Below are 17611 nucleotides of genomic sequence, written 5' to 3'. Positions count from 1 at the left end.
ACTCACTTACAAACCCCTGACATGGTTGACAGTGCTGCCATGAAACTCACCCACCAGCCTCCTGAGGGCACTGAGGGCAGGAGCTGGATTTTACTCTTGGGCAGAGCCTTACTCATAAATAGCAGTCATTGCTCCCAGTAGCTTCCTGAACAATAGTGACATGACTCAGTGCAAATGTTTCAGGTTGGGGTGTTCCCTCCTTTTCTAGAATTCAGGGGAAATGTGACTCCCTTGTTCAGGCATCAGGAAGACCTACATCCCAGGAAGGCAAAGGTGAGATGAGAAAGAGGCAGAGTGAGGGGAGGGATGGAGCATTCTGGAGGGACACAAGAGGAAAAGCTTTGAAATCAAGTGCTGATTTCTCTCTCCTCTCAAAGAATATTGAGTAATCTGATCAGGTAAAATTTTTCTTTTTTCAAATTCAGATATTTATTAATCAGCATAAATCCCAGCACAATACACCAACATGATTTCATGCATTTAGAGGGGAAATATTTCCTGGTTAAGTGGAAAATTGCACAGGTGGTTTCAGGAAGACCTTTGTTCTAATCAGCTCTTTAGTGAGATTTCATTTAGAAGTCTGTACCTTCTTTCTTTGGTTTGCTGTAATCTGCATTCACTGAGTAGAACCTGTATTAATCATTGGGACCCAGTTTGTTCCAGGTTATTCCTGGGTTGTTTCTCTCACAGTTGACATCTGGATTGAACTGTGCCGGGTATGCCAGGTACAAGATGTACAGCACTGGTCCAATACGTCAAGCTCCAATAAATACAAAAGGGGTATCAAGCTTGGATATTTCTTGGCCTGACCGATGATCTGGCAGAGCTTGGTTGTGGAAGAGCCTGTGTCCAGTGGGAGAGAACAAATCTACAGGGCTTGGGACTAAGTAGTCTCTGCCACTCAGGTAAGATTAGCTTCTAGTCCAGCAAACTCTTGGGTTCCGACTATGTGCCTATCCCAGGCAAGGGGTTACACTCTTCAGATTCTCATTTAGTCCTGCCAGCAGCATATGCAATGATGGAGGCCTAATAGAAAAAACCCTTCCAGGAGCCCCCTCCATTATTCATCAATAGGAATTTGGTAATAACATTAAAGATGGGCCAGGTGGTGTATCCAGGCTTTTCCAGGTGAGTTGTTTTTGTTCCTTTTTGGACTGACTCAGAGGTTTCCAAAATGCGCTTTGCAGACGTAGAGCTGCACAGGGTGGCACACACAAAACTGGACAAACTAGTGCAAAGGCTGCCCTATTGGGGAACATCTCTGAACTTGTTTTCTTATTCTAAAAATTTTTATCTAGCGAAGAGCTGGGACCCAAGGGCAGGGAAAGGTTAAAGGGCATGGAAGGGTGGGATCCTGAAGGGTACAGGATGAAGGGTGAGAGTCCATGCTGGGAGGAGACCCTCCATGGTGCAGATGCTGGATGGAGGGGCCTGGTAGCCAATACCCACCCTCTGTTTCCACCCACCCCCACTGGATTCTGCTCTGATAGCTCAAGCTTTGGGTAGTAAGGAAAGGTCCACATTTCAGGGGCAAGAGAATAAGAGAGCTGGAAAAAAATGGTGACAAGATTATCTGAAGCAGCAAGTCAGGCAAGCGGTGACAAAGGACAATGTTGAGATGGAACTGGGGCATTTGGTGGGGGAGACACTGGGCTTCCTGAGATCCCATGGCACAGGCTGAAATGGTGTTGTAAAAACCGGGAAACTTGGTGACTTTGGGGCTACAGATATCACCCAGCTTGGAAGTTACCCTCTGGTCCCGCCTCCCTGACCAGCCCTGCCCCCAGCCTTTCCCTACCTGTGTCCTTCTTTGGTGCTGTCCTCCCAGTGGTTCCCAAATGCTTCCAGGTCCTTACTCACCACTGTGCTTTTACACATGCTGTTCCCACTTCCCAGAATGCCCCTCCCTCTACATGCTCCTGCAAGCCCCACCAAACGCCTACTCCTTTTCTATGCTCATTGCAAATGATGTCTCTTCTGGGGAGCCCTCATTGCATAGACTTTCCACAGCACTATCTATGGGCATGTCTGCCTCTCAGCTGCATTCCTCCAGCCCAAGGGCCACATGGGTTCATTTCTATCCCATCCCCCTACTGAAGTGCTCGCAAATGGGCATGCAACTTGTGTTTGCCAAATAAATGAATTTTTTAAAAAGTGAGTCTCATTACCTCAGGATAAGGGAGATTTGGCTTTAAATTGTGTGATGAGGAATTTGTAGTTATCTGTGAGGTCATTCTGAGAGGCTGTGAGCTCTGGTTCCCTGAAAGCAAATGCCACCCATTTTTGAGGTAAAGCAATAGATAGACATCTGATCATTGCCTTGCCAGCATCTCTGTTTCTCATGTACTCGCCCATCTGCCACTCCTTAGTGAGGACATAGGAGCCAGGCTTGGATAATCATAGTGCCCATTTTCCTGTGACAGTGATGGGTCCACACAGTGTGCATGTCAATCAGTTGCCTCCCGTGGGATCGAGGCACCTTTACTGAGGCAAACCGTCCCGTGCAGTGTTTGCTGGGCTGAAACTGCAAAGGGAACCAGTGGATTTTATTTTCTTTGGCTTTGTTTTTCTTAAGCCAGTTTGAGTTGGTTTCTGTCACTAGCAACCACAGAGTTTGACAATTAAAGGCTAAATCAAGTAAAGTGAATGCCCCTGATTGGTCAGGGAGTCATATCACTTCTGAGCAGCACAGTTTCAGAGTTAGATAGATAAAACGGTGCTCTTTCCCAGAATGCACAATGGTCTGGACAGCCTGTTCTATGTGCAAAATGAAAACCTGGGGACTTTTAGCCAGGAAAAGAGAAAGCTTTCGAGGAGGAAGAGAGACTTATTAGTAGAACTGGACCTGGGTAACAGCTGAAAGACACAGGAGTAGGGACTGGGAAGTGATCAAGCTGTCTGAAAATGGGGGGGCTGTCTTCTGAGGTAATGAGATCTCCATCCCAACAGAGGCATAATACAGATCAAGGAGACTGATGATGCAATTCTAGCCTTAGTTATAACAACAGTCCTTAACAGGGATAGCACTGCTCTTCTCAGCAGGGGAAATAAATGGGCACTTCAAAAAAATTCAACCAGTGACAAGGGAATGCAATTGACATTTAATGAACCTAATTCTTTGGACTATCGTACACAGTAAAGATTGCCCAAAATGCTGAATTCCTCTATTGAAAAACACTGATTTCCTCTATTGAGAAGCAAAGGGTTGGATTGGAAGAGTAGTTTAACTTTTTATTTTAGTAGTGGAACACATACGGAACCCCAAATCCTAACAATTTCACTTTAAATACAGATAAACTTGTGGGAAATTACGTATGTACAGGATTATTTCAGCAAAAATGTTGGAGAAATTTAAATATAAATTATGATTCATCCACACAATGGTATGTTTTGCAGCCCTAAAATTGAATGGGAGATTCACTCACAGGTCCATATGTGTCAGAAATACCTGGCAGAATTTTGTTCATCAAAAGACGTGTACTGGAAGGTCATAGCAGCACTATTAGCTATAAGTAAACCTTGATGGACAGGTGTCCATTAACAGTGGAATGGAAATAAAGTGTCATGTACTCATTCAGGGGAATGGCTCTCAGAAGGGAGAATGAATTAACTACAATTACACACAACATGGGTGCATTGAAGCCAGACACAAAAGAGAAAATACTCCAAGTCTATATAAAATACAAAAGCAGGCAAACCCAGACTGCTGTGTTGGAAGTCAGCATAGTGGTTATTTGAAGAGTAGCACAAGGCTGGCTTTGGGGGCTGGAATCTTCTGTGTCTCTATCTGGGTGCTGGTCACATGGGTGCGTTCACTTTGTGAGGATTCATTGAGCTTTTCTCTTATGTGCACTTTTACATGTGTGTATTGTACTTTACAAAAAAGGAATGAGAAACCTTTCTGTGTACGGGGATGAAGTGATCTCTGAGATTATGAGGTGGAAAGAAGCAGGAACAGAAGTATGCCTCCATAGAAACCAGTATGTTCTAGGGAGAGAATACACCTCCATCTGCTGGGGACAGCTGCGGTATCATCATTTGTACCTTTCGAATTTCCTACCGTGGAATGTATTTCTTATTCCAGAAATTTGGATTCAGCTTCTATGACCATTCTGAAGCCCCTCCCATAAGCCAAGGCGCTGGTTGGGCCACGCTTCCAACAGTCCTTGTAAGAGCAGGTGGGCACTGCTGTTTCCTCACCTGAGCCTGAGGGGGCCGCTGATTGCCTGTGGCACCCTGGGTGTGAGAGATGGTGGCCATGGGGCTGGGATGGACTGTGCTGCTCCCCCTGATAGAGTCAGGGAATTTCAGAAGTGTCTGGATCTCAGGTTACTCAGCTCAGGGGTTTTCATGTGTGCTCTTTGGTGCCTTAGGATTGTGGAGTGAGGCCACAGTGGTGGCCACCCCAGCTTGAAGTAGCATGGTTCTATTCTGTATGCTTGGCTCTGTGAAGCTACTGTTTGAAAAATACTCACTCCATTGCTAAAAGGGAATTTGAAAGCCCCTTTTTAAACCAAGCCTATACCCCAAAGTTCTTAGCAGCATCTTAGGTGACATGGTTATTTTTGTGGGACTCTCCTACATGTTGCAAGACCATCAGTGTCCACTCCTCACCAGTAATATTTGCACTCACCAGGACAACTAAAAACACCCCTTAAAGGGTCCACTGGAGTGCATGACAGGGGAGTTGATGCTCCAGACAAAGCAGGAGACTCTTCAGTATACTCAGTGGTCTTCCAGTCCTGCTGAGATCCCCCCAGCAACAAGGAGCTCAACCCTTACAAGGCAGCCCATGCCACATTCAGTGGCTGTAATCTCTATGCACAGCTTTCCTTTTTCCCTATAACATCCACCATTTAGTTCTAGAAATCAGTCTGAACATGAGAGTAAATCAAACTCCCCAAAACTGAGATATTCTTGTCAAGGGGCTTCTTGATATGAGTCCAGTAAAGCTCACATTGAACTTCCCTTCCCATTTACAGAAAACACAGGGGACAGAGGAACAAGTTAAACACTACCTCAAGGACATACTACAAATCCAGAAGCTGGGAACTTACCTAAGGCAGTTGGCCTGGTTCCTTTAAAAAGTCAGGCACAAAAGGATTGGTGGAGGGGCTAAAGAGGTATAAACTTCCAGTTACAAAATAAACTAGTCCGAGGGATGGAATATAGTCACTAATATTGTAATATCTTTGTACGTCATCAGACAGCAGCTACATTTGTCGTGGTGAGCATTTCATAATGTATAAAATTACCTAATCACTATGTTGTGCCTCTGAAACCAATATAGTATTGCACTTCCAATTGTAAAATAACTAAGTAACCGGGATGTAATATATAGCATAAGGAATATAGTCAAAATATGGTAACAACTTGGTATGGTGATAGCTGGTACCTAGAATTATCATGTATATAAATGTTGAATCACTGTGTTGTACACCTGAAACTAATGTAATACTGTGTGTCAACTACCCTTCAACAAAAAATAATTATCTACAAAAAAATTAAAAAAAAAGGACATCATCAAGAAAGTAAAAAGACATCCCACAAAACTGAAGAAAATATTTACAGATCATATATCTGACAAAGATTTAATACATAGTATATAATAACTTAGAAACTCAATAAAAAAATAGTCCAATTAAAAATAGGCAAAAAATCTGAATATATGTTTCTCCAGAGAAGATATACAAATGGCTAATAAACACATGAAAAGGAGCTCAATGTCATTAGCCATTAAGGAAATGCAAATTAAAATCATAATTAGATACCACATCACACCTATTACAATGTCTATAATAAAAAAGGGATAATAACAAGTGTTTGATGGAGGACTTATATCCCTCATACATTGCTGGTGGGAATGTAAAATGGCTAGCCACTTTGGAAAAAGTCTGGCTGTTTCTCAAAAAGTTAAACATAGAGTTACCATGTGATCCAGCAACTCCACTCCTAGGTGTATACCAAAAGAACTGAAAACAAATGTTCACTCAAAAACTGGTAACAAATGTTCACAGCAGTATTATTCGTAATAGCCAAAAGATGGAAGCAATCCAAATGTCTATCAATTCATGAATGAATAAACAAAATTTAGTATATATATACAATTTTATAACCTTCTACATATATTCATCCATAAAAAGGAATGAAATACTGATACACGCTAAAACATAGATGACCATTGAAAACATGCTAAGTGAAAGAAGTCAGACATAAAAGGCCACATAAGTATGATTCCATTTGTATGGAATGTCCAGAATAGACAAATCTATAGAGACAGAAGTAGATTAGTGGTTTTTAGAGGCTGTGGAAAGGGGAAATGGGAAGTGTCTACTAGTGTGTATGGTGTTTCTTTTAAGTGTGATGAATACGTTCTGTAATTAGGTAGTGCTGATGGTTATATAACCTTGTAAATATATTAAAAACCACTGGATTGTCTGTAAAAGGATTTCATTTATAGTATGTGAATTACATCTTAAATATACATACATGTATAAATATTGTTTAGTTTAAGACTTAATTAGTCCATTTGTAAAAGCTGCTCAAATACAGTATTTGATTTTTTTTTGAAGTGAGAGGTTGGTTTTATAACCAAAACAACATTTCAAAGAAAATAACAAAATGTGGGCAAATATTTATATTTGAAGAAAAGTTGGTTTGTAGAATACATGTAATTAAAGTTCTTAAAAAAGTGTTATGTTCTAATGATTGTATATTTCTTAAAAACAAACAAATAGATTGAGCAACCTGACAATCCCATAGTCCCTACTTCCTCTGGGAATTTTGCTGAGTATGTGGCAATGGAATTGAGGCTACAAAGCAGAGACGGTCATCACAGTCTCATGGTGCTTAGATTCCAGGACCCAACCAGAGTAAGATACAAAAGTGAAGTGAAACTAACCAAGGCTACACTGAAACTCCGGAGTTCAAATCCTGCCAAGGTCAAAGAGATCAGCTCCTCTGTGATAGTGCTGGAAGTTAGGGTTTGAACTGAGGGCGGAGAGGTATCCTTAATCCCATGGAAACTAGAGGTGAACTTAATCTGATTAAAGCTGCAGACAATGTTTGGCTCACTTGGGAGAATTATAGTGATCAGCCCCTAACTCTAATCTCCTGGCAGAGAAAAGGGATTGCATCCTCTGACAAAAATGAAAAAAACAAAATATTGTATATTAATATCTGCATTTCTTTTATACATAATACTCAGAACAAGTAAAAAGGATAAGTATATGCTAAGAAGATGGGCAGTATGACTTATTTTCAAGGGAAAATAAAACAAAAAATAGTGTTGAAGTAGACTTCTAGATGAATTAGCAGACAATTAAAAATAATAATTATAAATATATTTGTTAATTCATAGGAAAATATGGGTGAAATAGGAAGAAATGGAGCATTATAAGAGATAATTAAATCTCTTTTTGAAAATTGGAATTTCCAGAACAAAAAATTATAATACTTGAGATAAAAATTTGTTGTATGAGTTTAAAAGCAAATTGGACAGAGCATAGAATGAAACCATTGGACAGAGAACAGCGTGATTGAACTTGAAGAAGGTCAATAGAAATTATTTAAAAGAAAATACTGACAGAATGTCAGAGACCTGTGGGACAATATTGAAGAGTCTCACGTACATGATGATTTTTAAATATTGTTCCATGAGTCTCTGAGGCTCTGCCCATTTTTAAAAAACATGTTATCTTTGTGTTTTTCAATTGGATAATTTCTATTGATATATCTTCAAGTTCCCTGATTTTTAAATATTATTTCCATTCTGCTATTAAGCTCTTTGGTGAATTTTTAACTTCAGATATTTTATTTTTAAGTTCTAAGAATTTCATTTGCTAACTTTTCATAGTTTCTATTTCTTTTCTAAGATTTATTTCCTTTATTGTGAAAATATTTTCCTTTAATCCATACGTCAGCATAATTATAATACCTATTTTAAAAATAAAATATTATAGTGCTAATGTCAATATTTGGGTCCTCTTGGGATTGATGTTAGATGATTTTCTACTCTCCTGATATTGGTCACATTTTCCTGTTTGTTGTATGTTGAGCATTTTGGACTTTATCCTAGACCTTGTGAATTTTATGTTGGAGAGATTCTTGATTCTTTTATATAATTCTATGTTGTTGTTCTTTAGCAGGAAATTAAGTTGGCAGACTCAAATTCAAGCTCTGTCTTTTAGGCAGCAGCTCAAATCTCAGTATATTTCTTTTAGCTGCTTTTATCCATCCTTGCATACATGGCGTACAGCCAGAGAGTCAGGCAGGCTTAGACCAGAATCTGGGGCTCTCCTGGCTCTCTTCTTTCTGTGACTCCCTTCTACTATCCATCAGCTGCACTTGTCCCAAATACTGCCCTCTGGTTCTTTAAGCAAGGAAGATTAATTTTAGATTGGACTGAATACTTACTATATGACACTGACTTTGTCTTGACCTTAGGTTAAAAACTGTTAAAATAGGAGACTCATATGGTGCCTGTCCTTCTTCCAATTTTAAATACCCCTTCAGAATCTGCCTTTGTCCACCCTCCAGTACCTTCATGCCATTTACAAATATCTGTCTAGAGTTTATAGTTGTTACCTGTGAGAGGGTCAGGTTTGTTAGTTGCTTGCTTCACCATACTAGAAGCAAAACCAAGTTTTCCACATTCAATGAAGAATGTTAACCTATAGATTAAAAAAAGTTCATGAAGCCCAAACTAGATAAATACAAAGAAAATCACATCTAAGGAAACCAGATTCAAGCTGTTGAAAACCAAAGATAAAGAAAAAATCTTAAAAATAGGTAACTGCCCCCCACCAAAAAAAACAAACTATAACATACAGAGGAGCAATAAGAATAATGACTGACTAATTATTAACAGAAACACTGGGAGCCAGAGGACAATAAAAGGATGTGTAAAGGCTGAAAATACAACCTGTCAGCCTAGGATTTTATACCTAGTGAAAATAGATTTCAAAAATAAAAGTAAAATAAAGTCTTCTTTGATTAAAAGCAAGTACAGAAAATTTTCTCTGACAGACATTCAATATGAAGTTGCAACAGGATATTTTTTAGTCAGATGAAATGATACCAGATGGAAATTCAGATCTAAAAAAGAATGAGGAGCACCACAAATTGCAACCATGAAGGTAAAAGTAAAGACTTTTTTTCTTACTTTATTTAAGAAAATTTGTGGTGTAAAGCAAAAACCAAAACAAACCTAACAATGCATAATGAGGTTTATAGCATATGTAGAAGTAAAACATATACAATTGTGCAAAAGAAGAGAAGCAGTAAGTAGAATTACATTGTTGAGAGGTCCTTATATTGTGTGTGAAGTGATAAACATTAATTCAAAATAAACTGAGTTAAAGTAAGGGTAAGTTTTGTAATTTCTAGAGTAATCAATAAAATATACAAAGAAGTATAACTAAAAACTGAAAGAAGGAATTAAAATATAATTTAAAAAATGAATTCAATAAAAAAGAAGGCAAAAGAAAAGAACACAGGAATGAAGGACAGATGGATAATTAGAAAGTAAAAGCAAAAATGATCTCATTAAAAGTGATATTAAATGTACATGGACAAAATATTAAAGGCAGAGTTGGATAGACTGAATAACAAAACAAGACCAAATCATACTCTGGTTTTCAAGAACTGAAGTTTAAATATAAAGACATAGATAAGTTGAAAGTAAAAGGATTCCAAAAGATATACCATGTAACCATGAACCATAAGAAAGGTGGAAAGGCTACATTAATGTCAGAGATAAAGAAGGACATTTCATGATGATAGAAGGCTCAATTCATCAAGAAGATACAGCAATCCTAAATGTGTAGGCACTAATAATCGAGTTTCAAAATAAAAGAAGCAGAGAAAGGATAGTTTTCCCAACAAATGTGTACCTAAACTTATTGAATTATATATTTACATATACCAAATCATTATGTTGTACACCCAAAACTAATACAATGTTATATGTCTGTTATATCTCAATTTTAAAAATATTTAAAAGAACCCCAAATAATACTAGAACAATTAGCTAGCTATACAAATGCCAAAAAATGAACCTGGTCACTAAACTCACATCCTAATAAAAAATTAAGTCAAAAGGGATCACAGGCTCAAATGTAAGAGCTAGCACTCTAAGTACTCTAGAGGAAGCACAGAAAAAACCTTTCTGACCTTACGATGAGCAAATATTTCTTAGGATACAAAAAACACAAATTGTAAATGGTAAAAACTGGTAAGTGGACTTCATCAAAATTGAAAGATTCTGGTCTTCAAAAGATAGAGCTCAGAAAATGAAAAACAAATCCCAAACTGGGAAAAATAATTTTGTAAACACATCCGATAAAGGACTTGAACACAGAATATTTAAAGAAGTCTTACAACTCAATAAATATGAAAAACAAAACCAATAAGAAATGGTGAACATTTTGAGCAGTTACTTTCCCAAATGTAATAGGTGGCAAAAAAAAATAAATGAGAAGATGCTCAAAAGAATTGGTCGCTAGAGAAATGCATATTAAGTTCCTAATGAGGTGCCAGTGACTGAAAGTAAAATGATGGTACTGACTCCTGTTAAAAATGCATAGAAACCAAAACTCTCAGATACTGCTGATGGACATGAACAACGGCACAGCCATTTTGGTAGTTTCTTATTAAGTGTCCACTTACCATATGACCTAGCAATTGCACTCCTGGGTGTTTATTCAATAGAAATGAGAACATATGTCCTTACAATGCTTTGTATATGAATGTGTAATGGTAAAAACCAGGAACATCCGGAATAAATGAACAAATTGTAGTAGATTCATACAATATTGTGGATACAAGTGAACAATGGAAAGAATAATGCAACTACATTCAGTAACTTGGACACACTTGAAAAGAATTAGGTTGCACAAAAGAAGCTGGACATAGGTACAAGCTGTCTGATTCCATTTCCTTGAAGTTTAAGAATTGGAAAATGTGTTCGAAGGTGATAGAAATCGTAACAATGGTTGTCTGTGGAGTAGGGGTGGTGGGGATTGATGGGAAGAGCCCCAGGGGAACTTTCTGGGGATATGGAAATGTTCTATATCTTGATGGCAGTGGTGATTACATGGGTATATACACTTACTAAAATTCTGTGTGTACATTTTATAAAAATTATCTTGAAAGCTCATTTCCATATTTTATATTTTAGGCTTATTAGGTTTCTTCTTTTTTTCAGTGCTAATTAATGAAATTCTAGGGTGTAGGCTTGATGCTGCTGCTAACAAAGAAAATCTTAGGATGTATAAAATATGTGCTCTTGTCCTATAGCTGAAGAAATACAGACACCACTGGGTATCACAAAGCTGTTTCTGATAAAGCAGTAAACTGAGAGCATTCACAAAAGTATCAGCTTTGCACTCCTTTCTGATGTGTGTGCAAATACATAATCATCTTTTGGAAGATGTCAGTAAAGACACCCAGACTTCAGGGTTTTTGTTTTTGTTTTGTTGGTTTTATTGTATTCTGTGGACTGTAACCAATAATCCCTGAAAGTCTGCTTTCTGGTTATATTATTCAATAATTTGTTGCCTTTGTAATAATGTTTATTTGATGAATATGCTTTCTTAAAGATATAAATAATTAAGGTTATTTTTGTTAACTCTTTGACACTTTCTTCCTTTCCCTACCTGAAGAAATTTAATGATGTCCAAATCTTTTGGATTTAGTCAAGCAGAGGTTTGTGAGTGTGAATCTCATTTAAGTTAATAGTGCTAAGAAGTAGAAGCAGAAAGGGGTTGATGGACTGGTCAAGAGGTTAACATGGACAGAGAGTAAATGTGGAATGACTTAATTGTTGAATGAATAATTTAGCTGCTCATCCTGAGAGTAAGATGGCAGCTGGGAGTCTTAGATCTTGTAAGTTCAAAAAATAATATTATTTTATTCATTAATTTATCCAACAAATATCTCAATCCCACTCCTACTACCAGGTACTATATCAATCAGGGACTAGTGGAAATAAAACTTTAAAATTCACCAGGGCCTCCACAAGCTCTAAGGTGTATCCTCATGCAGCTGGTAGTCCAAACCCTGAGGACAGGGTGCCCTTGGGTGGTGCCCAGATCACTGAGAAGGTGGTGTCCTGCAGCAGGCATCCAGACTTCTGAAGACATAGCTATGGCAGCCTGGACTCTGTGTGCCGCAAATAGTTGGGGGCAGAAGCCAAATATTTGCTGCTGCTTGACAAACACAGGCAATCCCTGGAAACCTGGAAGATCTTCTCCCCTTTGTCCAGCTCCCCAGGCTCCTTTGGTGCATCCCATTGTCAGAAGTTAGAAGGAAGCCAGCTGCAAAGAGAAATAGACCTTTAAAGGTGGGATTGTGAAATTAGTTTGGTTATGTCTTTGTCCTTGGATTAGTGCCAGGCCACCTTACCAATGTAAATGGGATTCTGGTATCCCCAGCATAAAGAGACATCTCAGATAATCTAATTATCAGTCATGGTTGCTTGAGATGAAGTGTCTATTGGGTCCAACACCACGTGAAAACAAATGGCTGAGGAAAACTGTAAGGATGTTGAGGTGGGCTGCTATCCTGGCTGCACTGCTGAGTTCAAAAAAGGGCTAACTTGGGGATTTAAAGTCTCGGCTCAAGTTATGGCCAAAGAACCAGAGAGGTTTTATGGCAGCTGTATCAGCTATCTACTACTGTGTAACAAATTACCCTAGAACTTAATGATGTAAAATAATAATAACCCTTATCTCTCAGTGTCTGAGGGTATGGAATTCAGGAGTGGCTTATTGTTCTGGCTCAGAGTCTCTCAAAAGGTTGCAGTCAAGATATTGGCTGGGGCCACAGTCAGCTGAAGGCTTGACTAGAGCTGGAGGATCCATTTCAAAGGTACTACTTCACATGGCTGGAAAGTTGGTGCATGTCTGTCTGTTTTCCCTTTCAGTTCTTAGAATTTTTGCTCCATGTATTTCAAAACAATGTTTGTAGGTGCATACCCTTTTCAGATAGTGACGTCTGTCTTTTCTTGGCACTTAATGTGTTTATCACTATGTAATTGCCTCTTTATCCCTTGTCATTTTTCCTGTGCTGAAGTCCAATTTGTTTGATATTAATCTAATTGAATTGAATCCAATCTAGTCTAATCTAAAAATAGCCAGTCCAACTTTAAAAAAATTAGCACTTATGTGATTTATTTTTTACTGTCATTTTACTTTTAACCTATCCAAATCATTATATTTCAAGTTAGTTTCTTGTAAACAACATATAAATTGTTTTTTAATAATACAGTCTCTCTTTTATTTTTATTTTTTTGTTAGGAACTCTTTATATATTGAATTCTTTGACTGTTTGCAAATATTTTCCATATGTTGCAAATATTTTCTCCTGGCTTGCCATCTGCTTTGGTTAGATTTTTAAAAATTATTTTAAAAATTTGTATAATGTAAAATTGATTTATTTTCTGAATATAACCATTACAATCAGGATACAAACAGTTTCATCATCCTCAAAAAACTTCCTCATGCTGCCCCTTTGTAGGAAATCTTTCCCCTTCCCGTAATCCCTGGTCACCACCAATCTGTTCTCCATCCCCGTAGTCTTTCCTTTTTCAGAACGTCCTACAAATGGAATCGTATTGTATGTAATCTTTTGAGAATGACTTCTTTCACTCAGGATAGTGTTTTTCAGATTTATCCATGTTGCATGTATGAATGGTTCATTTCTTTTTTATTACTAAGTATTATGGGTTTACTGTAGTTTATTCATTTACTTGTTGATGGACATTTGTATTGTTTCCAGATTTTGGCAATTATGAATAGAGCTTTTAGACACATCCATGTACTTACTGGGTTTGTATATGTATGAACATCAGTTTTAATTTCTCTAGGGTAGATACCTAGGAGTGGGATTGCAGGGTTATATGGTAAGTTATATGATAAATATGTGGTAAGTGTATGTTTAACTCAAAGGAATACAGATTGATTATATCATTTGGCATTCCCTCTACCCATATATGAGAGTTCCAGTTCCTCTAATACTCACTTAACACTTGGTCATGTCAGTTTCAAAAATGTTATCCATTGTAATACGTGTGAATTGCATCTCATTATGATTTTAATTTGCATCATATCCCTAGTGATAAATGATGCAAGGCATCTTTTCATGTGCTTATTTGACATCTGTCTTTCTAGATTAATTTTTTAAATCTTTTGCTTATTTTTAAAAAATTGGACTTTCTTATTTTTGAGTTTTGACAGTTAATTGTATACATTCTGTATACAAGCCCTTTTTCAGATATAGGATTTGCAAGTGCTTTCTTCCAGTCTGTACATTGTCTTTTCATCCTCTTAATAGTGTATTTCACAGAGGAAAAGTTTTAACTTTGATAAAGTCCAGTTTATTAACATTTTTTTTCCTTTCGGGATTGTGCTTTTGGTGTCATATCTGAGTACTCTTTGCTTAACCCAAGTCCTGCAGATTTTCTCCTAGATTTTCTTATGAACATTTTATACTTTCACATTTAGATCTATAATCCACTTGGAATTTTTCCATAAAGTTGGAGGTTTAGGTTTGGATTTTCTTTGTTTAGGATATATGGATGTCCAATTGTTCCAACACCATTTGTTGTAAAGACTATCTTTTCTTTATTGAAGTGCCCTTTGTATCTTTCTCAGAAAACACTTGGCTCTATGAATATGGGTCTTTTTCTGGACTCTATTCTATTCTGCTGGTTTGTGTGTCTATCCCTCCACCAGCACGTCACTGTAGCTGAGGTGTAGTTAATCACCAATATGATTACAGTAGTTCGATACACAGCAGGTCTTGACATTGAGTAGGGTGTGTCTTCCAACTTTTTCTTTTTTCAAGATTATTTTAACTTTTCTAACCCCTTTGCCTTTCCATATAAATTTTAGAATCAGCTTGTTTATTTCCATAAGAGAATACATCTTGGAGTTTGGGAATTGTATGAAATCAGTAGATTAGTTTGGGGAGAATTAACTGTGTTGAGTCATCCAATTCACGAACATGATGTCTCTCCATTTATTTAGGTCTTCTTTGATTTCTTCAGCATTTTGTAGTTTTCAGTATACAGATCCTACACATATTTTGTTAGATTTATAACTTTAAGTTAGATTTTATTTCCCTTTGGGGGAACTGTTGTAAAGGGTACTTGAACATTTTGGTTTCTGATTGTTCATTGGCAGTATGTAGAAGTACAGCTGATTTTTAGACTGACTTTGTGCCTTGCATCTTTTGACTTTGCTAAGCTTAGGAGTTGTCATTGTTGTAGACTCATTAGGATTGCCTATATAGGCAATCAGGTCTTATGTAATAGGAAGTGTTTTATTTTTTCCTTTCCTTCCACATTTTACTTCTTGTCTGCTCCCTTGTCTTCCTGCAACAAACAGGACTTCCAGTACAATGATGAATAGGTGTGGTGAGGCTGGACCTCTTAGCTGTTTGCCTCATCTTAGGAAGAAAGCATGAATTATTTCACCATTAAGTACAATGTTAGCTGTGGGGTTTTGCAGTTGCCTTTAATCAGGTTAGGGAAGTTACTGTGTATTTTTAGTTATTTTTTTTTTAAACCAGGAATGGATGTTGAATTTTTGTCAGATGCTTTCAGCCTCATTTGATGCAATCTGGTAACATGATGGATTACACTGACTGATTTAAAAAATTGACATATAATTCACATGTCATTTGTATAAATGGAATCATATAGTTTGTGGCATTTTATGTCTGGCTTCTTCTACATAGCATAATGTTTTCAGAGTTTATACATGTTCTGGAACATATCAGTATTTCATTCCTTTTCATGGCTGAGTCATATTCCACAGTATGTATATACTAGGTTTTGTTTATCCATTCAGCAGCTGATGGACATTTGGGTCATTTCCACTATTTGGCTATTATGAATATTACCATGAGCATTAAAGCCCAAGTTTCTGCATGTGCGCATGTTTTCATTTCTGTTTATATACCTGAGAATGGAATTGCTGGGTCATGTGATAACCCTTCTAACATTCTGAGGAACTGCAAAACTGTTTGAATAGTTCCCATGAGCAGAGAATGAAGTTTCCAAATTTTCCATATCCTTACTGACATTTTTTTCTTTCTTTTAAAAAATTATGGTCATCCTTGTGGGTGTGAAGTGGCATTTCACTGTGGTTTACCATGGATTGATTTTTAAAATACCAAACCACCATTACATTCTTGGGATAACCCCTCCTTGGTCATAGTATACTATACTTTTTAGATATTGCTAGATTCTATTTCCTAATACTTTGTTGAATATTTTCATTTTCATATTCTTGAATGATATTGGTGTGTAATTTTTCTCTTCTTGTACTGTATCTGATTTTGGTATCAGGATAATACTGACCTCATAAAATCAGTTAAAAAGTGTTCCCTTCTCTTCTATTTTTCTCGAAGAACTGTAGAATTTCTTTTTTTCCTCTTTTAAATTTGCCAGTGACACCATCTGGGCTTGAAGTTTTCTTTTTCTGAGGGTTTTAAACTACAATTCCTATTCATTTAGTAAATAAATAATTAGTCACATTTTCTGTTTCTTCTTTGGTGAGTTTTTGTTGTTTGAGTGTTTTAATAAATCACTCCATTTCCTCAAAATCTAAGATTTTGGTGCATCAAAGGACACTATCAAGAAAGTGAGAACACAACCCACAGAATGGGAGAAAGTATTTGCAGATTGTATATATAATAAGGGCCTTCTATCTAAAATATTTAAAGAACTCTTACAACTCAATAATAAAAACACAAATAACCCGATTTCAAAATGGAACAAGGAGTTGAAGACACATTTATCCAAAGAAGATACACAAATGGCCAAGAAGCACCAGAGGAGCTGCTCAGCATTAGTTTTTGGGAAATGCCAAGTAAAAACCACAATGAGATACCACTTCACACACACAGGGATGATCAGAATAAAAATAGCAGACATAATTGTGAGAGCTAAATGAATTGAAATCCTCATACATTCCTAGTAGGAATGTAAGATGGTACAGCTGATGTGGAAAATGATTTAGAAGTAACCCTCAAAATGGAAAGCACAGGGTTACTACCCTCAGGTACATAACCAAGTGAAATGGAAACTACTGTTCACACAAAAACTTGTACACCAATGTTCATAGGAGCCAAAAAGTGGAAACTGATCACATGCCCACCAACTGATAAATGGTGGTATATCCATATAGTGGAATATTATTCTACATTTAAAAAAATGAAGTACTGATACATGCTATGGTGTGGATGAACCCTAAAGATATTCTCAGTGAAAGGTGCCAAGTGCAGAAGACTATCGCATGGACAAAACATATCCAAATCTATAGAGAAAATAGGTTAGTGGCTGCCCAGTCTGGGGGAGAGGAAAATGGGGAATGACTGCTAATGGGCCCAGGGTTTCTTTCTGGGGTGCTGAAAACGTCCTAAAAGTAAATTATGGCGATGGTTGCACAACTCTGAATATATTAAGAACTACTGAATTTTACATTTCAAGTAGGTGACTTGCATATAAATCATCTCATGGTATTAAAAATCAATTTTGACATCATAACCGACTGTAGAAATGAGGACTATGGTAGCTCTGCATGTTTCTTACTTGCTTGTTACT

The 17611-nt window shown here is 37.2% G+C and overlaps 1 protein-coding gene and 1 pseudogene across 2 annotated transcripts in view; both read right to left on the bottom strand.

Moving 5' to 3' along the window:
- Nucleotides 1–572: 572 nt before the first annotated feature.
- Nucleotides 573–4260, bottom strand: LOC118913409 (cytochrome c oxidase subunit NDUFA4-like; annotated as a pseudogene).
- A 6900-nt stretch (nt 4261–11160) lies between these two features.
- Nucleotides 11161–17611, bottom strand: part of LIMK1 (LIM domain kinase 1) — a 31679-nt gene continuing 25228 nt past the window's right edge. Inside the window, exon 15 of one of the 2 annotated variants that reach the window (XM_036887376.2) lies at nt 11161–12317. In XM_036887376.2, coding sequence (XP_036743271.2) covers nt 12303–12317 — 15 coding nt within the window. In that variant the 3' untranslated portion in view covers nt 11161–12302. The remainder of the gene's footprint in view (nt 12318–17611) is intronic. The other variant, XM_036887373.2, reaches the window with a different exon arrangement.

Source organism: Manis pentadactyla, chromosome 10, assembly GCF_030020395.1.
Source record: "Manis pentadactyla isolate mManPen7 chromosome 10, mManPen7.hap1, whole genome shotgun sequence".
Classification (NCBI taxonomy): Eukaryota; Metazoa; Chordata; class Mammalia; order Pholidota; family Manidae; genus Manis; species Manis pentadactyla.
Note: the sequence above shows the minus strand (reverse complement) of the source record. Positions and strands in the feature narration are given on the sequence as shown.